This window comes from Panicum hallii, chromosome 2 (assembly GCF_002211085.1).
Source record: "Panicum hallii strain FIL2 chromosome 2, PHallii_v3.1, whole genome shotgun sequence".
NCBI classification, from domain to species: Eukaryota; Viridiplantae; Streptophyta; class Magnoliopsida; order Poales; family Poaceae; genus Panicum; species Panicum hallii.
This window is the reverse complement of record NC_038043.1, coordinates 5,852,817-5,877,390: the sequence shown is the minus strand read 5'-3', so window position 1 is coordinate 5,877,390 and position 24,574 is coordinate 5,852,817. Positions and strand designations below refer to the sequence as shown.

Genomic DNA, 24,574 nt, shown 5'->3' with positions numbered 1-24,574 from the left:
GTTCACGTCTTATATGCATTTTACGACTACTGCCACTAGGTTCCTGTGCCTGGTAGCATCCATGAACCATTGTGATAGTTTGTGTGACATTAAAATTGCTGTAAATAGTTTCTATCTAGTTTACATAGCAATCTGAAAATGTCCAATGTTTATGGTGTTTCTTAAATTTTTTCCTACTATCAAGTGTTGCGACCGATTAAGTAATCTTAATCCATATAAACATTTCCTTTAGGAGGATGAGAACGAGGATGAGGATACAGAACTTAATGCGCTTGATTTGTTCAAAATGTGCCACTTCAGCAAGAAAAAGGATGGCTACACACCTGCTGTACAATCAGCTATTGTAAGTCTGCTCTCTGATGGTGCTTTTTTGACTTGGATATTTTAAACTGCCCCATGATCCTAAACAATGTTTACTGCTTGCTTGCTAGACTCAAATGGAAACCCAACTGGCTGCACAACCAACATAAGGTGAACAACCCAAGTCTGCGGTTCAGGTTGTAGCTAATGTGCTTGAGCGCAACAACAAGAATAGTGCCTTCCTTCAGAATGTTGGGATGCAGACTAAGCGACCAAGGATGAGTGCACAACTAGAAGCGGAGAAGAGGGAGAATGTTGAGCTTTGGTTGATTGTCAGCAACCAGCGCGAACAAATGGAAGGCTTGTCAAAGCAAGTGCAGGAAACTGAACAGACAAGGATAAGGGATAAAGAGGAGATGAGCAAGAAGCAAGCTGAGTTGGAGGCCAAACTTGAGCTTGTTCTGGGTCAAAATGGACCACGCTAATAGATATGATGGTATGTTAGATGTTGGTAAAACTAATCTTTTCATGTTGAACCTTATCTGTTATTTTGGTGCTGGAGTGAGGCACTGATAGTGGCTTAATTTGTTTATGGTATTTAGTTTTTGGTGTTGCAGGTCCTGTTGGTGTTCTACAACTTTTGTTGCCTTTGCTTCTGGAATCAAACATCAAGTTGTTTTAGGTGCTTGGATTTTTTGGTGCTGCAGGTCCTGCTGGTGGGGGGGGGGGACCTGAACCTATAAGCTAGCTAGTTGTTGACTTGTTGTGGTTGTTGGTGATTGAAGTTTTGCTGCTTGTGTTTGTTGAACCAAAACTGGTAGCTCGCATTTTGGGTTCTGCTAGAATATTGTGTGATTCTTGAACCTGGATAAGCTGGTAGCTTGGTTTTGCTACACAAACTTTTGTTGCTTGCTGTGGAACTATTGTTTGATTCTGGAAGCGGAGATAAACTCTTTTGAATCTGAGATTGTATCTGTTATTAGGTTGATAAGCATTCTGATTGTATCTATTATATATTGAATCTGAGATTGTATGAGAAATTAGATTAAATTTGGTGGGCTCAAATTTTAATAGGCCTGTTTAGTGGGCTTTGATCTGATAGTGGGTCAACAAAATGGTCCAGTTCTGAAATATGCTGGTTGTAAAAAAAATAGTAGGCTGTTGTTAAAAATTAATGGGCCGCTGTTAAATAATTAATGGGCCGCAAATTAAATAATTATTGGGCTGCTGTCAAAAAATTAATGGACCGTCATACGTGACGTCAGGTGCCACGTCATCATCCACGTCAGCCGCCACGTTATTGCACACGTGTCAGCGACCACGTCACCCACCACGTCACCCGCCGTGTTGGCCACCACGTCGCAATCATCTGTGACGTTTAATTTCGTCACGAATGGTGGGCCTAGGCTGGACTGCACGGGCCCAAAAATGTTTCATGACGGTTAAAAAACGTCATAGATTGTGCTCATCCGTGATGATTTCGAAGAAAACGTCGGCAGATTTAATTTGTGACGCTCAATAGATGACGGTGAGTAAAATCGTCACGGACAAATTTTTATGATAAATTTTCAGTGATATGTGATGAAATTGTTTCGTCATAGAATAAATAGATTATTGTAGTGGTAGTACTTGAGAAAAGATTTTGCAAAGTGGTTTTTTTGTTTCCATGGAGACCTTAGGAGTTTCCATCTCCCTCTCTCTTGCTTTGTGTCATCACACACTTGGGCCCTATTTGGATGTGCAATTTTCAAACCAAGCCCGAGGTACCCCAGTTGCGAGGAGGGGGTGAGCGGATGGGAGCACCCCCACATTACAACTAAACAAATGATAGAGAGATCATTTTCTTTTGTTATCTGTGTCTTGTCAGGCAGATCTGAACTTGTACGTTCTCATGTCATCTCCCAGACGAGGGTGGGTACGGTGATGCAAGAACAACATGGAGAGAAAATTATAGTTAGACATGGTGATTATATATGTTGTTGGGACTTTTTACACATCTTGTCTCCCATTATCAGATGAGTGTTCCATCTATGGTACCTTTTGGATCGGCATAAGATAGCATGGAAAAAACATATGGAAACAACCGTAGGAGGCTAAGTAACCTGAACCTAGCTGGTAGTGCATACTCGAGTATACTTGGCCTATTTGGTGTAATGTAAGACCCTACCCTATGGACTTTTAAAAGTTTAGAATGTTTTAAGACGCCATTTTTCGATTACACGGTACACCTATGAACGTACATCTATGAACGTACATACGCAAATTCTACCTCTATAAGTATCTTTAAAGATTGAGTTGGTAAATTCTCGAGATTGACGAAGTCACCGTATGCACCTCGCTATCGACGGGAACGTCGCCTACCACTGAAAACACAACACTTTTAAAATCTAGAAAATTTGCTCCCATATGGAGTCGTCGAACCTAGGACCTGATAAGGTGCTACTAAGACTCTTCTAACCACTAGGCTACGGGCTCTTTCGTTAAGCCACTTAATCTAAAAACAAGATTTCAGTAACGAGAGTAAATAGCACAAAAGCATATACGATACAGAATCTTCTCAAGATAATCACAGCAGATTTTATCTTTATGGATGGATAAACTCGCAAGCGTTCTGGAGAATCAATACAAGTCACATCATGATTTACATATGAAACTTGAGAGCGTCTTATTTGAAAATGCCTTGCCTATTGAACCTATTGCAAATTCACTGAAAATCATATGCAGAAGCTTTCAAACTTTTAAAAACTTTCTCATTTAATGGTGAGATTATGTTAACATCCAAGAAAGGATTCAAGAAGAAATTGTTTATCATATCAAAACCGACAGGCCGGATGCATTCAATTATCCACTTGATTGTTTGTACCAGAAATGTCTCATTTTTGTATCTTACAAAACATAATCAATCTTCTTGAAATTTTGTAGCTGTTAGGGCACTTACATTTTTAGAGAAAAATCATAAATATTTTTTGGTAAATGTGCTACATTTTCAATAGTCAGGGTAATTGAACCGACAAGTGAAACATATTTGGTCTTTCCATCTAATCACGTTAATTAAAGGGAGGTGCCGACTGGAGGCCGGAGAGCACTCGCTGCTCACGCTGGCCCTTCTTGCGCTGCCAGGTGTCCTTAGCCGTTTAGCAAAAAGGCCTTTCTATTTTTAAAACTCAACCCGCAGTCCATGCGGGAAGCACTAAAGCGCGCTCTCTACTCTTTTGCAACAAAGCCCTCAAAATTGATGGTATTTATCATGTAGTCCAATTCGGTTGGAATCTATTATAAAAGACTTTATAATTTTGCTCTTTATCTCCCTACTTATTAGATGTAAAGAAGAGAAAAATCGGAATCCTCATATTTTTTTTTTAAAAAAACATTAGGAAGTTTTTCAGGGACCCAAACCAAGCAGGATTAAGTGGCTTGCCTCTTGCAAATTTCGCCTTAACTCACCCCTGCATCCCGTCCACCCATTTCGCATCAAATGGTGCTGGTCCATTCAAGGCAAAATAAGGAGGAACTTGGCCATTTCAGCAGCGAGCTTGCTGGTGAGCGTAAGCCATCTGCAGCCGGCCCCGGCCACGTGACGGTCCAGTCGAACTCATGCGTGCTCATCCCGGCCTTGAGGAGCTCCAAGTGGCCCTCGCCAAAGAGGCTCTCGTCGACACTGCCTACGCGCTTGGCACTAGCATTCTTCGCACGCAAATATTCACCAAATAGGAGATGATGTGTATGGGTTGAGTAGGGCCACGAAGAGGCACGAGATACATATAAAAGTTATAGCATTGTTAAGTAACATGAGTTAGGTTATTCAAATTTTGCACATCTTTCTATTGGAAACATTGCTAATTTCTTCATGTAGTAAATTTCTTATGCTAAATTTATTTTAGCTTTTCTTTTCTATGGACAGAATGCCAAAATTATTAAATGATGCAATACTTTTCCTTCATATGATTTTTTAAATCTTATATTCACATTGAGTATTGATATTTTACAGTTTTGCAGGTTAATGAAACGGTTGGCACATTGGCTTGTGGGAGATATATGGAAGCTTAGATTACCCGTTGGTTATTGAATTTGAAGAATGACCGACGGATGTAACTAGCACCACAAGGCCCTTATTGTCATTTTCTATCTTTTTTCTTGACAAATATATGAACGTTGAACAATTTTAACACATGATATTATTAATGTTAAAATGTGAGTGAGCTATATCTATATCTATAGTATTCTTTATCTGTTCATCTCTCATATGATAGGGCACGCAAAGCACGCAACATGTTCTAGTAATGATAATGGAATAATAAACTCAAAGGATTGAGGTACTCTCGAGAAGAATAAAGAATATGATATTCTACTTCACAAACATTTTTAGCTATATAAAACAAATAGATGGCATTTGTAAGGAAAATATATAAGTTTATAGTAACTAATTATGCTAATTTAGTTTAGAGTATCGGAATAAAAATAAACAAGTTTAGATGCACAATACTAATTTAATTAAAAAATAAAGAACTTATGTTACACTCTAGCTTATTTCATTCACTTGATATGATAATGGATTGGGTAATTTTGCACAACAAAATTCCAAATGTGTCGTTCCAAGAAAATAGAAAAAAAATGTGGAAACAGTTGAGTAGTAATAGTGGCTTGTTGACTCAACAAGAAATTGAAGTATATTCGTGCAATAACATTCATAACATTGGCCGTGAGCTGAAACATCCATTGGCTAACATCATAACATTGGCCACAAAATGCATAATCCATTGAGATATTCATAAATAGTTGTAGCTGGTAATATTCAGAGAGTGATCCTTGGACTTGTGCGTTTTGTCATTTATCGATGTATTAAGCTTCAACAATTGGCACAAATAGGATCAATATTTAAGAAACATGAACATGTGTACTGAATTATTGCTTCTAGTTTGCTAGAGACAGATTTCATGCAAAGTCAGACATAACAAGCATATATTTTCTTTTTCTACATTTTCCTTATTAACTCAATGCTAGAAAAAGTCCGTAAGTAGGATGGCATCCCTCACTGCTTCCTCTCCATGTTGTTCGATTTGTTGTAGCATCAGTTCATTTCCACAATCCATTGTCATCAACATGCTACTCACATCCACTTCTCTAGGATCCTTATTCTTTGAAATCTTCTTTCTATTGTCACCATTTTTATACAACTCAATTACCTTTCTAAAGTGGAACTCGGTTGATATACCTCCTATTCTTGCCCCTATCTTTCTTTCTTCCCAACTCTTGTCCTTCCAATCCTTTCCTTCGGTAGCGGAGCCCGCAGACATTGCATAAAGACTATATGTTCCAAATTTATCAAAACAAGAAATCATTCATACATCAATAAGCTAATACCACCATCACCTGACTCGTAAAATTTTATATTCGGATATTATAGGATCTAGCCTTTACCTTGCGTCCAAAGGGGCCACTGCGCCAAAGCGATGTTATAGTGGCATGGCACTGAGTACACATCTTCAACTTGTTTCGGTTCAAAGAACAAACAACCTTCATTGATAAAAACACCAAGATGATGACAATCTTGGAGACACATGGAGAACAAATCTAGAGAGGATTGAGTTAAGATTTACTCTTTCTCACCTTTTGGCAAGAGGGATCCACCACCATGAGTAGGAATACGATTTCACCGAAACCACCTCATCTTCCTTTATTTATACATATATGTATGCTGGTGGAAGCTATGGGTGTATTTATAAAGTTTCAAAGATATAGGATATCTTCGAATTGCTTAAATAATTAATGCGAACATGAATCCTGAAGTGTACAACTACATTTATGGGAGGCAAATCCTTTTCAAGATTTTTAGATTTGATACCGAACTAATATTTTTAAATTTTTTGTAAAACCCATTCATAAATTATATTTTCACATAATTAGAAGCATCTTTGCAAACTCAAACCCTTAATTAGCTCATGTATATATGGTAGGAGTAACCATGGAGCTGCTCATGTCGGAGGTTAGTGTCAGTCATATGTCTAGGCCACGATTGTTTTACATCCTTTGATACCATTTTAATTTTTCTTATCCATTATTTACCATTGTCTATGTGTCACTCATACATCAAGGGCAAATAAGGTATGTCAAAAATTGTGGACCACATCCTTGTGGATTGAAGTGAAAAATAAACTAATTTCCCCTCAATCCCTCCCAATGCGAATGGATCGGAGAGGGAATTACAAAGTATTCGAATTGAAGCCTAGATTGAGACAAATATCTTGGTGCGCGCGCCAAACAATCTAAATGCAAGTACATTGCTACACATTAGCGGTCTTATAGGTCGTCTCATGCAAGTCCATGTAGAATTTTTATTAGGTGACGGAGAGAGAGAACAAGGTGGTTGTTTTACGAGACAACCGCCTCATAGGCTAAAATTTAGAACTATGAGACCACTTTCTCACCATTGTACGAAGTGTTGTTGCCATATAACTCACGATATTTTATTTTTCTATACATAAATTATAAAATTATATATTTACTATGAGATAACTTATAAGACAACCTAGTCTGTTACGTCATCTCAAAATTATGCATGAGACCGTCTACTAGACTAGACCAATGTACTTGCCCTAACGTGATCTTGTCAGTATCCAAACCAAAGCCTTAGATTAAGATAGGCATCTTGGTATGCGTGCAAACAGTCTGAGGTGGCCTTATCTGTGTAAGGTGGGAAACAGTTGTAGGCGTGTTCAGATGGAGGAGATGACGCGTGGGCCCTGGTCATAGCTGACACTGAGAGAGAGGGAGGGAAGGCAGGTTTTTGTAGGACGCTAAGGTAACCTTTATGCTTAATAGGAAGGAAAGACAACAAGGATGGCTGCATACATCTTATGCGGGACCATAGACAGAAAGAAACTGTGTGTAATATGTTGTAGATAGTTTGTTTAAGAAAAATTGGTTTGTGATAATTATATACATCTTAGACGGTTCTTACATAAAAGTCATCTGCAATGTATAAGAAATGGACTTTTGAAAACACATTTTCCAATATTATATTATCCTGCATGGACTTTGTTCCTAGAGAGTTTAGTTAGAAGTTAGTGTGTGTGTTCTTTTTCCTTTACAACAGATATGCGCTAGTTATCTCCTTTAGTGAATCTTTAAGTGCTTTCATGACACCACACCACACATACAGTCTCTCATGCCATCCTCCATCTCCTTTAGTGATCTCACTGCGCTCTGTTTTCACGCCTAGTATACATCACCCATAAATATTTTTTTAGCATAATACTGTATTCGAAAACATTCTACTAATGAACACATATATTTTCTAGTGAGCACGTCGATCTTTGTGATGTAGCTAGGTTGCTAAAACTTGTGGAACAGAAGTACCTAGAATGTGTGAATTTACTACAAGGCCGACAAAGAATATAAGAATGACTTTTAGTGGTAACTTATCTGCCAAAACATATTACTAACAACTATAAAAATGCATGACAATAAAATCCCTCTTATGCCACATGCCAATGAACATTGCTTATATCTGCTTCCTTCAAGACATAAAGTTACGAAAAGTAGGAAAATGTTACAACGGTCAAAACGATTTTGTAGATGCGCTAAGCAGTGACAAATAAAAAGAACAGAGGTTAGCCGGGTTATTAGTCGTTTAATTTGGTCTTGTGGTCGGCGCATAGCTAGCAAGCTACTCCCAATTTGGCAGTGACCATGTAAAACCCTGTCCTATCAATTCTGAGCCACAGATCTTCAGCCGACGACACGACATCTGTCGCGGAAGGCACATTCCACTCTCCTACACCGGCGGCAAGCCATGCCTGCAGCTGCAGGGAGAGAAGAGGTCCCTGGCCATGGAGGAAAACTCGGCCACCTGCAAGAGCTCACGGAGGGTATATATAAGCCCGTGCAGGCGCCTCCCTTCCTCTCAGATTACCACCGCCAAGCTAAGAAAGAACCGCCACCGCGCCGGAAGAGGGACCACACACACACACACACACACCGTCCCCGTCCGATCCCGGCCGCCGCGACGCGCCATGGACATGGCTCGCCCCGTCGTCGCGCACCTCTTCTTCCTCCTCCTCCTCGTCTCCACCGCGCCGGCCGTGCGGACCACCCCGGAGGCCGGCACCATCCACGAGGCGTGCAACAAGACGCTGTTCCCCAAGGTGTGCCTGCAGGCGCTCAAGGACAACCCCGAGTGCCAGACGGCGACGCCGACGCCGCGGCGGCTGGCGGAGCTGTCCGTGTACGTGACCGCGGAGGTGGGCATGACGGTGACGGCGTTCGCGCACCACGAGCTCAACGGCATCAAGGACAACGTCCTGTACAAGTGCCTGGACACCTGCTCCGAGGACATCGAGGAGGCCGTGGCGCACCTCAGCGCGCTCACCCGCGACCTCACCGACGCCAAGTTCCTCGAGGTCAAGACCTGGCTCGCCTCCACGCTCGGCGGCACCTCCACCTGCGAGGACGCCTGCAAGGACGCGCCCGTCAGCGACATCAAGAACGCCTGCATCACCAAGAGCTTCGAGTTCGAGAAGCTCCTGCGCGTCACGCTGGACCTCATCACCGAGGCCTCGGGCTCCATGTCCGCCGCGGTCGCGCTGCCGCCGTCGGAGTCGGGCGCCATGGCCGGCGCGCCGTCGTACGGCGCGGCGGCGCCGTTCGGGGGCCACGGCTCGTCGGCGGGCGCCCCCTCCTACTCCGCGCCCTCCCCTGGCGCGCCACCGTACGGCGCCGGCGGGCCGAGCGCAGGTGCCCCGGCGCCGTCATCGGGGGCCGGTGCTTCCGACGCCGACGCGACGGCATGAGCGACGCGCGCGCCCGCGCCTTGATCAGATCCGGACTAGGGGTTTCCTTCGTCGTTCCATCGTCCCAGATTTGTCGATCGATGAGCATGCATGTCTGTCTGTTAAGAATTTAGGATCGTTTGGAGGTAGAACCGCATAACTAGTGCAGAGGCCCGCAGAGAATCACACGTAGGCCTGATCGAGCTGAGGAGTGTTTTTTTCTTTTCTTTTCTTTTCTTGTCTTTTTGATATGATGAGTTGCTGGGTGATCTATCGTGAGATTATTGGTGTTAACTATGTAATTTTGACATGTTACAACGGTTAGCCATCATTTGCTCAGAATATAATGCACGATTTGATCACTGCAGTTTCCAGGCTTAGACTTTGATTGTTAATTCCGGTTTTACTCTGTTCCAAATTATTAGTCGTTTTGATATTTTTAGGTGCATAATTTTTAATATTATCTAGATATATGTTATGTCTAAATGCATATTAAAATGTATGTATCTAAAAAAGCTAAAATAACTAATAATTTATGATGGAGAAAGCGTTTGTTTACACCAAAAAATTGATGGATGATTCATCAGCCAAGCACTCAGCAGCATCCTCTTTCTTTTCTTTTTAAAAAATATAGTACGAGCGCTTCCAAATCATTTAAGAAGGAGAAGCAAAGATTCTTATGATTAACTAGCTACTAAGGTACACTCAGGTACTCTCAAGGCTGCTTTAATTGTCGGAGTCCGATCTTCTCCTTGATGCAATTGAAGACCGCAGGAGGAGCAGCCATGCAAGTTCCTTCAAAAATCCTTCAATTTCTTTCCTTTCAAATATTCCAGAAATCCAAGCTGTATACATGGGCAGAGCAGCGGCACTGCGCCTCTGAGTCCGCGGCAAATGTCTGAGCGAGTTCTTCCACCATGCAGCGGCACGGCCGGCTCGCGTGCTCCTCCTCATGCCTGCAGTGCTTAACGGGCCAATCGGGCTGATGGACCGGCACGACACTATTAAAACTCTCTCGTGCCGTGTCTGGGCCGGCATCTCAGCCCATGGGCTGGCACGGCATGGCCCAATCTGCGAACAGGCCATGCTTTAACGGGCCTGTGCCGGGCGGACCGTCCGTTTGGTCATCTACAGTTATATTAGTACTCCGTCTGAACTCAGCTCGCCGCCCGAGCGATGGAGAACTAGCCGTGGAACATCCGCAAGGAATACATGTTAGCAAGTATTCCCGGAAGACAAGGAATACCCTAACGAAAGATAGAGAAACATGGAGAACATACTACTGTACTAACAGGATCAGGAGAACCGTGGAATGTCGGCAAGGAATGCCCGAAAGACGCAGAAACATGCATGCATGGAGCATCTATCGGCATGGAAATTGGCAGGGGATACATGTTATCTTTGTCAATCATGCATGCAATCTCTAGACCGTCTGCAGAGGAAGGCATACTATATGCGCTAATCAAGGAACCTCGTATTAATTAAAGCGTGTCCAAGATAAGTTTATTTCATTGCGGCCACAATGCAAGCACAAGCACCCATGGACCTCCGTCTGCGTGCTGTGCCTGCACAACACACCTGCTCCCTGCAACTCCGTAGGAGAGCTACCTTTGGTTTCTCAGCACGTTGGTACGGCCGCGTGAACCTTTTCTCCAGCTTCAGTTTTTGTTTTTGTTTTTGAGATATTGTTGATCTCTTAAAGAAAATGAAACGTGCATGTTGCTTTTCGAATCCGAGCTACTTTAAATATGGGGTAATTTTGTGTGCATTTCGATCGGAATGCATGGCCAGGTTCAACGAGCGATGGAGGAGTACGTCCTCCAGAACTTGGAGGAGCTGAACAGGGTGTTGGAAAGCAATGCTGGTGACGAGATGAAGGAGCTGACGCCTGACATCCAGAGGGTCCCCAAAGGGCTAGCTCGCATCGGCAGGGACGCCGCCGTCTGCTACGTCGCCCCAAGGGCCGTGCCGATCGGCCCTTACTATAGCTACCGCCACTCGCCGGAGCTCCAGTACAAGACCAAGATCATGAAGATGGCGGCCATCGGGTGGTTCCTGGGGAGGGCGGGCGGCGGCGCCCTCAGGCCCGAGCTCGTCGTGAGGGAGGCCTTCGAGGCCATCGCCGCCCCGCCCAGCCCGCGGGGCTTCTACGACGATCAGTTCGAGGACATCGACGACGTGCACTTCACCAAGTGGATGTTTCAGGACGGCTGCTTCCTGCTGGCGTTCATGATGGCCATGGGGGGCGGCGGCGGCGGCGACGCTGCGCTCCAAGGGTTGACGACGGTCATCTTCCAGCCGCGCATAGACAGCATCATGAGGGACATCATGCTGCTCGAGAACCAGATCCCATGGCGGGTGCTCGAGGTCCTCATGGGGTTCCTGCCCGTGCCAGTTCCCGTTGACAAGTTCCTCTCTTTGATGGCAGCCAAGTTCAACGTCCGTACGACGAGTGGTGGTCACGATCAGAGGGCCGCGGCTGGTCCCAGCATCGCCGGCGACGAGCGCGGAAGGCGGCAAAAACCAATGCATCTGCTGGCTCTCTTCCGTGAGCACCAGGTGGTGGGTCTGCACCCTGCTGAAGACAACCGCCGCCTCATCTCCACCACGCCGTCGGCCAACTTCAGCACCGCCATGGAGCTCGCGGAGATGGGCGTGCATCTGGCGGCCAGCAAGACAGGGCGGTTCGGGGACATGACCGTCGTCCAGCGCGGCCGGCTCTTCGGGAAGCTCTTCCTGGCGCCGGTGTTTTTGAACGACCTCACCGCCTGCTGGCTCGTCAACATGGCGGCATACGAGGCGAGCGCCGGCCGCTCGGGCGACGACTACGCCGTCAGCTCATACCTCTACCTGGTGGCGCTGCTGATGAACCGGGAGGACGACGTGCACCAGCTCCGCGCCAGGTGCATCGTCCACAGCACCTTCAGCAACACGCAGACGCTCGAGTTCTTCAAGGGCCTCGCGCCGCACCTCCACTTTGGGAGGCAGTACGATCGCGTCCTGCAGGACCTCTTGGGCTACAGGCGCGACAGGCCGGTCTTCGTTGCCGTTCACAAGTTTCTCTACAACAACTTCAAGACCATCCTCACCGTCTTGTCCATCGTCGGTGTGATTGCGCCCATCCTCCAGGCATTGATTCACCGTCAGAACTAGATGCTTGTTCTTCCCTCGTGCTGGCCTCTTAGTAATCAATATAATTAGATATTAGATATTATCTGCCTGGATATATATTACCCGTAAAGAAGAACCATTTGGACATGAATGGACGTAAGGAATACATGGGAGCGGTTTAAAGAATATTTGTTAAGTCTCTAGATTTTTGGGAATTAAAAAAAAGTTATAAGATGATTTCCTGTGTACAAAATTACGCATTTTGAGGAGAAGGAACTACAAATCTTTGGCTAGAGATTTATTTGTTCAAGAAATGGTGTGATGAAAAATTAAATAGGTTTATGGAATTTTATAGTATTCAGGGATTTTAGAAATTCTTCTAATAAAGGTTAATCTTAGAAATAAAACTCTTGTGCACAATAGTTGGGCGCCGCCTAGGTTTTTAGCTGATATTAGCAAATATACCCATACGTTGCTACGGTAAGACATATAAATATATTAATTAGCATATAAAAATATATATTATACACCATATGTAGTTTATAATAATATAGTACGTGTTGGGCTAGAACTTCAGTCTTTTTGTATTTTACTCGTCAAGCGCTAATTCTAAATGATTTTAAAATATTAACTTAACATATGGTCACCTGAATTCTGAATTTCGATTAGAATTCGTTACTTACTTAGTAGTATATATAATTTGGGGGCAAGGTGTCCATTGTTGTTGTGGGATATATACCATATCTTGGACCTGCGTTATGAACCCGTAGACCAGTGGCAGATAGGGCTTATGGTCCACTAGCATAGAGTCACAAGGGAGGAATGACACGTTGATGGCATTAACATCTGCTCCCTCCGACTTGGCTTGGATCGTAATTGTATATTGTCCTATGAATTGATATACACAGGGAAAAGGTATAAGCAGTGTTACCTATACTTGAGGTTTACAAATTTTATAATGTACTGCAGATAATTTTTGAAAATTAGCATAGTGATGATTATATTCATCATAGATAATTTGTGTCCTAAGCGTACGTTTGGTTAGAGAGCGATGTAGAATGGAATGATTCCAATCCGTTTCAGATTTTTGGGATGGATGGCTTCTATCTCTACATTTGGTTGGAGGGATGGAATGGTTTCATTTTCTGTTTGGTCGGAGGAACCGGGATGAATCTGCTCGGGCTCCGTTAACTCTCATTATGTGGGGCCAGCTTGTCAGCCACACCGCTTCTCCCTCCCTTCCCTGCTAAATCTGCTAATAGGGCTAAATCCACCTCTTACCCACCCCACTCCAATACATATGGAAATCAAATGGCAACCTACCCCAACCCAAAAGCTCAACTAAATAACCCATCCTATCCCGCCCCATTTGATGCTTAAACCCAGGGTATGGCTAGATCTACTAATTAAACCCACCCCAACCTATATTTAACTATGTATGTAAATTTAGTGGATCCGCTCTGCTAATTAACCCACGTGTAGGTCTAGCCACACCGCTTTGCATAGAGTAGCTGCCAGTCATACTAAGTCATCTCCAATAAATTTCAATCAATTTTGATAAAATTTTATAGTGTGAACATGAGGTTTTATTTCTAAGGTGCGGCTCTTGACAAGAGCCCACGTGTAGGTCTAGCCATACCGCTTTGCATAGAGTAGTTGTGAATCATACTAAGTCATCTCCAACAAATTTCAATCAATTTGATAAAATTTTATAGTGTGAACGCAAGGTTTTATTTCCAGGGTCCGGCTCTTGGTGTGGGGCCCACGTATAGGTCTAGCCACGCTGCTTTGCAGAGAGTAGCTGCCAGTCCTACCGAGTCATCTCCAATAAATTTCAATCAATTTTGATAAAATTTTACGGTGTAAACACGTAGTTTTTAATTTTAGAGTCCGGCTCTCAACGTGGGACCCTAATTAGTTTGGTTCCAGCCCGCCTTTATATAGAACCCGCTCCGCCCCGCCCTGCCCCGTTACATCCATTTTGACCCATCCAAACACGCTCCACGCTCCACGTAAAAACCCACCAAACCCAGCTTGTAAAACCCATTTCAACCGCGCCCCACCAGCAGACCTGCTCGTCGCGCGCAGCCCGCTGCCCGTCCGCCACAGCTTGCAGCCCGAGCAAAAGTTGATCCGTTGTAGCTTGCCATGAGGGGCAATCTAATTTCCAATCAATCGAACCCACACAACAATAAACTAAGGATAAAATGCAACTTCCAATCAATCTAAATCAAAGTTTGGTCGTGAAGCCTCCGCCCCGCATGCCAAATTCGTCGAGGAGGTCGCCATTCCAGGCAGCGGCTTGCGATTCCGGCTTGCAGCTCGCGAATCCGGCCGCTCACGAATCCAAGCCAAGAGATGTTGCGCCTCCGCCGGCCCTCACTTCCTCGGGCCCCGCACTCAGCTCGCGGCTCGCATGCTCCGCTCGCCCAGGTTTGCAGCTGCACCTTCGCTCGAGCATGCTCCGCCCGCCCAGATTTGCAGCTGCTCCATGCGTGCGCGCGAGAGAGAGGGCGACGGCGCTCACGCCATTCAAGTGGGACGACGTCGTCCGGCTGTTTTTTTGGGACGGGCTCGTCCCAGCATCTGAGCGAATATTTCCCTCCGCTCTGCCGCTCTCCAACCAAACACCGTCCGGAGCAGAACCACTCCATCCTATTTATTCTCGTCCTGCCGACCAAACACTACCTAAAACTATCCAGATGTGTAACAACATACTGACTTTCTAAGTGGCATGAACGAAGCATGCATGGTAGAGTAACGCAAGATGTTTGAAGAAATATTCGATTTACTACTATATCCGTGAAGAAATATCACAATCAAGGTATCATAATGTCACATGCAGATACCATTCCGATCTTTGGAGCTGAAGAGGCCCTGCAGCAAATTCAAATCACTGAATTCCCCATCACCTACTTGGGCGTCCCGTTATCAACCAAGGCAATCCTGAAAGCTTCCAGAAGGCCTTTGGTACAGAAGATTGCCAACAAGCTGCCAACTTGGAAGGGGCCGCTGATGCCGAAGAGTGGTCGTCTGGTGCTGACCAAGTCGGTACTCTCCACCATGCCTACTTATCTAATCATGGCAGATCAGCTGCCTTCTTGGGCTATTGAGGAAATCGACTCCATCAGAAGGAAGTTCCTCTGGGCCGGCAAAGACCAATCGGTTCGAGGCAAATGCTTAGTAGCGTGGACTACTGTTTGCCTCCCGACTCAGCTGGGTGGATTAGGCATCCCGGACCTCAAGCTATCTGGAATGGCCCTTCGCGCGCACGGTCTGCGTTGCAGATCAAAGTTGAGCCAGAGGTACAAGCCCTGTTTGATGCCTCAATCACTGTCCATGTGGGCAACGGTGAGAAAACGATGTTCTGGATGGATAAATGGCTGGACGGCCAATCTATCGCTGATCTTGCACCGTCCCTGGTGCCTCTTGTCGCCAAGAGAATCATGCGCAGCAGGGCAGTTTGCCAAGCTCTCACAGCAAGCCTCTGGGTTCGCGACATCTCCGGCGCATTATCGGTAGCAGCCCTGGTGGATTACCTGCATCTCTGGCAGCGCCTGTAGGGCATTCAGCTGCAGCCGGACCTGGAAGACACAGTGCGCTGGAAATGGACCGGAGATGGCTGTTACTCAGCGAAATCCGCATACCAAGTACTGAAATTGTGAAGAACCACCTTCCAGGGAGCCGATCGTATTTGGAAATCCTGGGCGCCACTGAGAGTCAAGCTCTTCTTCTGGCTCGCGTGCAGACGGCGCATTTGGACTGCTGATCGGCGTCATCGGCGAGGACTGGAAGCGCCGGAAGCCTGCCTGCTCTGCGATCAAGTCGAGGAAACAGCGGACCACCTCATGGTGCACTGCCCATTCTCAAAGGAAATATGGTGGAGGACCACTTCCTGGGCACGCTGTGGTTGCCACTTCAACGTGGATGTTGACTCCATCCAAGAATGGTGGGAGGAGCAGCAGAAACTGCAGCCGGGACCAAAGAGAAAGGGGTTCAACACTCTCTTCATGCTAACCGGCTGGCACATTTGGAAGGAGCGTAATGCGCGGCTCTTCAACCGTCAAGCTGCTGGCGCTTCTGAGATCGTGCAGCGCATCAAGGACGAAGTCGACCTTTGGATTGCTGCTGGAGCGCGTAAATTAGGTTGTCTTTTTGGCGAGTAATCCGTATACTTAAACTCTTTTCTTCTTAATTTAAAGATGCGCAGCTCTCCTGCATATTCGAAAAAAGAAAAAAAATATCACATTCTGTTTACTACAATTGCAGTCTGGCTCTTTCAGAAACAACTACAAAAAGCATTCTGTATCATTATGTTGGATAAATCTTGCTTTAAACACAAAGCAATGCTATTTTTTTACATTTATAAGGACGGTAAACAAACTCTATTTGCCCTTCAAAATTAAACAAGCACAGAAGTACAGATAAATATATGATAGGTCATATTTATTTTGACACAAATCATCAGCCATTTAGATCAAGATCAAGTCCTGTGTGCTAATGTCCAGCAAGAAGCTCCTTATTGATCGTGGTCAGTGGGTTGTAAAGCATGTAGAGACACAATCCTGACCCGTAGTGACTCATCTTTTTCCTGCATTTGTAGTGAAAAACAAATTAGAAGGAAAAGCTAGATTGTAGACAATAAGGTGTCTAACAAAGAAATTGATTTAGCTTGCCAATGGTCAGAGATGTTTGTGTGTTCCAAAAACAAATTAGCATTTTCATGTACTCCCAAAAAAACAGTAGTAAATTATTGCCCCCTGAAGGCTTAGTGATCTGAACGAACAATTTTTTTTCCATGGCATCTAATCGGATAAATGCTGCAAAAGATTAGTTTTGCTCATCTATAAGTAGCGACAATACAATAATGGACCACAAAACTTGAGGCAAAATTACCATAAGGCACCAATGTTTATCAGCATTTTGATGTATATCATTTACAGGAAACATGAGTTCCTATAATTAAGTAACATGAACACACAAAATTACTATATCGGTGTAAGATGCAAGGCAAACATATACCAGCAGCTAAACAACCTTAGGAAGATGCAATACTTTTCATCTTTTGGCTACAAAATTTTGAGTGGCCAGATCATGGGATACTATGAACGCAAGGCTGCACAAATTCATGATCGGACAGAGAGCTGTGCCTGCACCAGCAAACAACAGGCCTAAAAAAGTGAGAACAATCATAGCAAAAAGAAATCTTCGACGTATAATTAATTAGTAGCCTGCCGGCTGATGAATCGATGCAAGCAATCATCACAAGAAAAGCATAAAATAAATCCTTGCTTGCTTGTGTCGCTGCTCTCTTGGGCATTCCGTCGAACGCCCTACTTGTGTTTCATGTGCACGAACGGATAGAGGACGCAAATAAGATCTTTTTTTGGCACCAACAAATCGCAAGCAAGCAAGGAAAGCTCGGGACAGAAAACCCCACAAGGAAACATGATGCACAAACGCTGAACACGGCTGGACGAATTCCAAATGCACGGACCTGATAAGCGGAAGATGAACACCTTCTCGCCACCGCCTAGTGGGGGTGCTCTAGGCCGTGCCGTGAGGGGCAGGGACGGACGCGCGCCGATCAACGAGGCCGCAGTTAGCTGGCCGCCTCTTCTACACCTCTGATTCCATATCCGTGCTGGATCACACCGTCGTCAGCGGCGGAGGGGCGGAAGGAGCCATAGAGCGGCAACCAACGACGAACGGGATCGACGGAACCAGGAAGGAGGGTTGGCGCACTTCTAGCGGCGAAGAAGATCGAGTTCTGCAGGTAGTCGGCGGCGGCCGGAGCCGTGTTTTTTGTGCCATGTTTTCTGCGGATGCAAAATAGACAGCGTAAGTTTGGATGAATCAGAGTTGCGGGGTGTTGAGCCGAGCCAGTTTTGGAGCCACGAGCCAGGAATTAGCCGGTCAGGTTAGGTGTGTTGATGCCTGTGTTAGGCTGGTCTGGCCACAGAATAGGTTATTTTATAAACTTCTATCACCTCTCCTTCTTGGCGTTTCAAGTCTACAAATCTGGAGAGGGGAGGGGGGTAACGGGCTGCCTGGTCTTCTTGCAGGTAGACCATCACCTCTCCTCCGGGGAAGTGATGCCACCTATAGGCTACCTTCCTCTCCTGAAACTTGGAAATTGGGCGGAGTGGGTTGTCGTGGCGCCGGAGCCAGGCTAGTATGTCCGTCCACGTACGCACACATGCATGCATGATAGCAACACCATGAGTTAATTAACTAAGGAAACCAATCAATAACAGCAGTGAGTGGTGTGGCTCGTGGTTAATTAGGTCACCCGATATGATCCCGCACATTTGTCGCTGTTACCACCTCTGCCGCGGTATTCGAGAAGCTCCATTTATTTTGATCCAGGCCCGTCCCTGTGGGCACGCGGCCGGTGCGGATCTTTATGGGATCCCCAAAATTCCAGATCAACAGCCCACTAGACCTATTAAAATTGACCCATATTATTTAGTGGTTGCCGGTTGGACTGCGAGATCTTGATTCATCTTTCTTTTTCGCGGCCGCAACGCAAAATGTCTCATCTTCTCGCCTCGCACGATCGCGCGCCTAGCGCTGGGCAATAGGGCGTCTGGCGCTCTAGTCTGGCGACTGGCGGCAAGGGCTGACTCCGCGCTGTGCGCCACCGTCCGCTGCAGCGCTGCTTCAAGTTCTCGCACGCGGCATGCCTGGGCCCTGCGGTTTGCTAATTAGCGGATCCTTTCAAGAGCCGTAGGTGCTACTTACTGTTACAAGCTACTCAAGGTGTTTCTTTTTATTTAATTGACGAATGATGAATCCATCAATTGATATTTTTATTTTGTATATGCGTGCATCAGTTGATCTTGACGTTTATTGTTTCAAGATCCAAACCATGTCTTCTGCAAATCGTTCAACAAAATATGATTTGGGTTCTCAAAAGCATAAAAAAAGCAAAGAATAGAAGATTTAACTCAATCTCAGAAAGGAGCTATGGATAGATAGGTTTATTATAAAAGAATCACAAGTGGTCCCCGAGAATCAAACTATTGATCAAGGTTCTCCAACTATTATTACGGTTGATAATAATACTATAGATGGTCATGCAGAGACTGAAAATAATATTGAGGGTCAGGAAGCTCCTGCTGATAACATAAACAGACAAACAGATAATGATAGTGACAATTTGAATACTTCTCCCATTGCAGATGATGATGATTCTTTTCAGCCTGATATATTTAATTCAAGATATTAGGATTCTCTTGATTCTAAATAATTTGATATTTTAGCAAAATAGGACCCTAAAAGAGACTTGTTATTTCGGAAAGGTCCTAAGGATAGGAATTCTAGAAGGTTTTCTGCACTTTTCTGTATTAGAATTCTCTCAAATGGAGAACATTGAGATAGGGATTGACTTGTCTATTCTAAGGAACTCGATAGAGTATTTTGCTTTGGTTGTAAACTATTTACAAAAGGGCATAGTAAAGGCCAGTTGGCAAATGAGGGGTTCAATGATTGGATACATCTTGGCAGTAGACTTAAAGAGCATGAGACAAGCGCAGATCATGTTTTGAATATGACCACTTGGTATGAGTTGCATAGTAGATTGCAAAAGGATCAAACTATTGATAAAATTTCTCAGCGGCAATTTGAGAAAGTAAAGAACCATTGGAGAAAAGTTTTGTTCAGAATTGTTGGCATTGTGAAATTTCTTGCCAAGCATAATCTAGCATTTCGTGGTAGCTGATAGCAATGAGAATTTTTTGGGTTTGATAGAGATGTTGGCTGAATTTGGCCCAGTTATTCAAGAGCATGTTCATCGTATTACAAATGAAGAAACTCAAGTTCATTATCTTGGTCCTAGGATTCAGAATGAGTTGATACACATGCTTGCTGCTGCTATTAAGTCTGAAATTATTAAGAAAATAAAGAGTGCAAAGTATTTCTCTATCATACTTGATTATACCCCCGATGCAAGCCACCAAGAACAGATGTCTTTAATTATAAGATACGTGGATGTATCTTCAAGTCGTGTTTGCATTGAAGAATCTTTTCTAGGATTCTTAGAAGTAAATGATACGATTGGGCAAGGACTTTTTGATGCAATACAGAATGAACTAAAGCGACTTGATCTTGATATAGATAATGTGAGAAGACAAGGCTATGATAATGGATCAAATGTGAAAGGATGTAACAAAGTGGTAAAAATGAAATTTTTGGAGGTAAATCTAAGAGCTTTCTGTTCCGCTTGTGGTTGTCATAGCCTTAATCTAGCACTTTGTGACATGGCCAAGAATTATGGTAGAGCTAAAAAATTCTTTGGGATCATCCAGCGCATCTACACAACCTTTGCTAATTCTACTAAGAAATAGCAGATTCTAAAAGATAACATAACAAGATGGACTCTCAAATCAGTATCAGCTACATGTTGGGAGAGTCGTGTTGAAAGTGTTAAAGCTATCAAATTTCAATGTGTAGATATTCGGGAAGCTCTACTTCAGGTATTTGCTATTGATAATGTTGTATTTTTAATGATATAATTCCTTCGGTCACATCTAGTTTTAACACACATATTGTTTCTTTTATTTGCAGGTATCTTGATACTGATGTAAAAACAAGCAGTGAAGCTAAAGGATTGGCAAATAATGAACTTGGAGAGTATGAATTTATAGTGGCAACGGTCATTTGGTATAAAGTATTATATGCTATTAATTTAGTGAGCAAAAGTTTACAAGCAAAGGATATGCTTGTAGATGTTGCTATTGGGAAAGTGCAAGGGCTAATTTCTTTCTTCAAAGAGTACAGAGAAACAGATTTCTTAGAGGTATTGGAGGTAGCTAAAGAGATTGCACTTGAGATGGATATTGGTACAACCTTTCATAAGAAACGTGGGAAAGTGCAAGGGCTAATTTCTTTCTTCAAAGAGTACAGAGAAACAGATTTCTTAGAGGTATTGGAGGTAGCTAAAGAGATTGCACTTGAGATGGATATTGGTACAACCTTTCATAAGAAACGTGAAATTAAAATAAAGAGGCAATTTGATGAGAATCCAGATGAGATAAATGCTTCCAATCAGTCTGCAGAGGAATCATTCAGAATCAACTATTTTCTATCCATTGTTGATCAAGCTATTTCCTCCCTTACAACAAGGTTTGAACAATATCAGGGGTATCAAAAAAAATTTGATTTCTTATTTACTTCTGACACATTACGGTCATTGGATAACAACAGCTTGAAATCTTCTTGTGAAAATCTGGAGACTGTCCTTATAAGAGATGGAAAGTCTGATATTGATGCTAAGGAACTACATGTGGAGTTGAAGTTTCTTCAAGATTTCATTCTTAAAGAAAATATGAGCCTTGCTGAAATTTTGAAGTTTTTAAAGCGGTATGATTGCTTTCGCAATGCAACTATCGCTTACAGAGTTCTATTGACCATTCTTGTGACCGTTGCATTAGCAGAACGAAGCTTTTCTAAATTGAAACTATTGAAGTCTTACTTGCGTTCTACAATGACTCAAGAAAGGCTTAATGATTTGGTCATGCTAGCACTTGAGAGCGGCATGTTGGAAAAGATTGATTATGAGTCTATCATTGAAAATTTCATTTCAAGAAACACGAAAAGAATGATGTTATTCAAATAAAGATTACGCAACCAAGATTAAATAGGTATGATTCTTGATGTTTTCAGTTGCTATTTAATATATTATACTGGTTTCATTATTTTTATGTACTTGCTAGTAAATTAGAGCCCGCTTTAGAATTTTGTACAGGGCCCCGGTTTGTACCAGGACGGCCCTGTTTTGATCCTCTCGAGACTGCAGACCAAATCAAGTAGGAGTAATGGAGAGTACTCCAGGCAGAGCGGGGTTGGGCTTTGGGTGTCCATACACATTTTTCTTTCTCGTCTAAATTCCGGCCTCAGTTGTTGGTCCGAGAGCTGGGTCTCTCGTCTGCTGCTTCCCACGGCTACAGCTGCCTGCTTGCTTACTAGCAGTCGAGCAGGCGATGAGTGCTTGTTTGCTTCGAGGCACCCCGCCATATGACTCGCGAGCAGGCGTATTTATCGTCGGCTCCCGGCGCGGTGAGTGATGACACACCCACCCGGTGATGGCGGACGGTATGGTTCAATAATTTAGTTTGGTGGACGACGAGCACAGATTCGAGGACGATTGTCACCTCACTTTGCACGTCAAAATTATTGTTCGATGCGTATCTTATGTGAGGCCCATAGACCAAACGTGGCCATAGGGTAGCTCACTCCACCATGATAGCAAGTGTGGGGGGAATTCAGTCCCACCTTGCTAGCCTAAAGAAGAAGACCAATGTTAATTTCTTCTTGGCGTTTCAAGTCTACAAATCTGGAGGGGGGGGGGGGGGGGGGGGTAACTGGCGTTTCAATTATTTATCGCTGCCTGGTTTTCTTGCAGGTACATCTTCCTGCGCAGATCGTAACAAGAATAACCGGCGGCATGCTGTCCCGTGACCTTCACCTTTCCTCTAGGGAAGTGATGCCGCTGCTCTAGCTCTTCTTGGCGTTTCAAGTCTACAAATCTAGAGAGGGGAGGGGGGTAACTGGCTGCCTGATCTTCTTGCATGTACATCTTCCAGGGCGGATCGTAATAATAAGAATAACCGGCGGCATGCTGTCCCGTGGCCTTCACCTCTCCTCCAGGGAAGTGATGCCACCTATAGGCCACCGCCTTCCTCTCCTGGAACTTGGAAATTGGGCGGAGTGGGTTGTCGTGGCGCCGGAGCCAGACTAGTACGTACGCACACATGCATGCATGATAGCAACACAATGAGTTAGTTAACTAAGGAAACCAATCAATGAGAGCAGTGAGTGGTGTGGCTCGTGGTTCGATAGATATGATCCCGCACCTGTGTCGCTGTTACCAACTCTGCCAAAGTGTTCGGAAAACTCCATTTATTTTGATCCTCTAGAGAAACTGCAGACCAAATCAAGTAGGAGTAATGGAGAGTACTCCAGGCAGAGCGGGGTTGGGATTTGGGTCTCCGTGCATACCTTTCTTTCTTGTCTGAATTCCGGCCCCAGTTGTTGCTCCGAGAGCTCGGTCTCCCGTCCGCTGCTTCCACGGCTACAGCTGCCTGCTTGCTTACTAGCCGTCGAGCAGGCGATGACTAGTGCTTGCTCGCTTCGAGGCACTCCGCCATATGACTCGCGACCAGGCGTATTTATCATCGGCTCCCGGCGCGGCGAGTGACGGCGAGCACAGATTCGAGGACGGTCGTGGCCTCGCTTTGTACGTCAAAATTATTGTTCGATTCTCTCGCACACTTGATATAAATTATTATTGTTCGATGCTGCGATCATCTTATCGTATCTTATATTCGTAATTACAGGCTTACAGCCCCCTCAAGGAAACGCGCAACTAGCCCAAAGCATATCAGCCCAACGGCCCATGAGGCGATAACGATTCCTTCTTCTAGCCTTCCAGCGACCAGCACGTCAATGCAACGATTCTCCACTTCCCTAAGGCTATCTCCAACCGTCGTTGTCTGTATCCTTCTTTATATCCGTCATTTACAGACTTCTCTACAAGATTCTCTCCTCTATATCTTATTTCTCTCCAACAACATTCTCTAAATCTCGTTCTCTATACATTAAACCCTATATTAAAAACGTATTTTGTTCCAAATTTTTGTACCTACGTATTTATCATACCTCAAATGCTATGGACATATTTTATTTTTATTTAATCTAGTGTTTAAAACATAAAGAAAAAATAGAGAAGAGGAGAGAGAATCTCTATATATAGAGGAAACCTGTAGCGTTCTCTATTTTAGAGGACTATTTAGAGAACGCTGCTGGAGCATATAGAGAATAGAATCTTCTCTATATATAGGGTAGAGAACGGTTTAGAGTCTCCCGCTGGAAAGGCCGGCTGTCCTCCTGGGCCATGCGTCCGCTACTTATGCTGTAACTCACCTCTATCGTTACACACGTATGCACACAATTTTATCTCTGCAAGCACTTGCAAAGATTGAGCCGACAGATACTCAAGGTTGATGAAATCACCGTAAGTACCTCATGTCGATGGGTACCTCTCCTACCCCTAAATAAATAGCACCGGTTAAATTCTAAAATAAATATAGAAAAATACGAGCAGCCGTGGTGAGTCGAGAACTCGAACCTGGTACATTGACGGGTGGAGACGTGGAGTAGGGTAGGGCATTGATGGCTGATAGGTTTTCATTTATCTATTTTTGAATAGTAGGTTAGCATAGTTCTTCCCTTTATTACTCTCACAACTTTACTTTACCCGTCTAAATTTTTGAATAAACTGGCTCCAAGCCCAAACAAGAGAAATTTACGAACACTATAGTTTCCAAACGCTCAGTCTGCAACACATAACTAGGAGAGGTGCTAAAATGTTTCCCTTTTTAGTTTTTATTAAT

The 24,574-nt window shown here is 44.2% G+C and overlaps 2 protein-coding genes and 1 long non-coding RNA gene across 3 annotated transcripts; 2 read left to right on the top strand and 1 right to left on the bottom strand.

Annotated features, from left to right (window-relative positions):
- Window positions 1-8,312: 8,312 nt before the first annotated feature.
- Window positions 8,313-9,089, top strand: LOC112880798 (pectinesterase inhibitor-like). Its single transcript, XM_025945546.1, has one exon. The coding sequence runs from the start codon at window positions 8,313-8,315 to the stop codon at window positions 9,087-9,089; it is 777 nt and encodes a 258-aa protein (XP_025801331.1).
- Window positions 9,090-10,638: 1,549 nt separating this feature from the next.
- On the top strand, window positions 10,639-12,319 carry LOC112883329. Its single transcript, XM_025948611.1, has 2 exons — window positions 10,639-10,697; window positions 10,860-12,319. The coding sequence occupies exon 2, from the start codon at window positions 10,872-10,874 to the stop codon at window positions 12,219-12,221; it is 1,350 nt and encodes a 449-aa protein (XP_025804396.1). The 5' UTR covers window positions 10,639-10,697; window positions 10,860-10,871; the 3' UTR covers window positions 12,222-12,319.
- A 6,097-nt stretch (window positions 12,320-18,416) lies between these two features.
- LOC112882446 lies at window positions 18,417-23,367 on the bottom strand. Its single transcript, XR_003226670.1, has 4 exons — window positions 23,181-23,367; window positions 23,036-23,103; window positions 21,156-22,916; window positions 18,417-21,029 (listed from the first exon to the last, which is right to left on the bottom strand). It is a non-coding gene; the product is annotated as an uncharacterized LOC112882446 (long non-coding RNA).
- Between the last annotated feature and the right edge of the window lie 1,207 nt (window positions 23,368-24,574).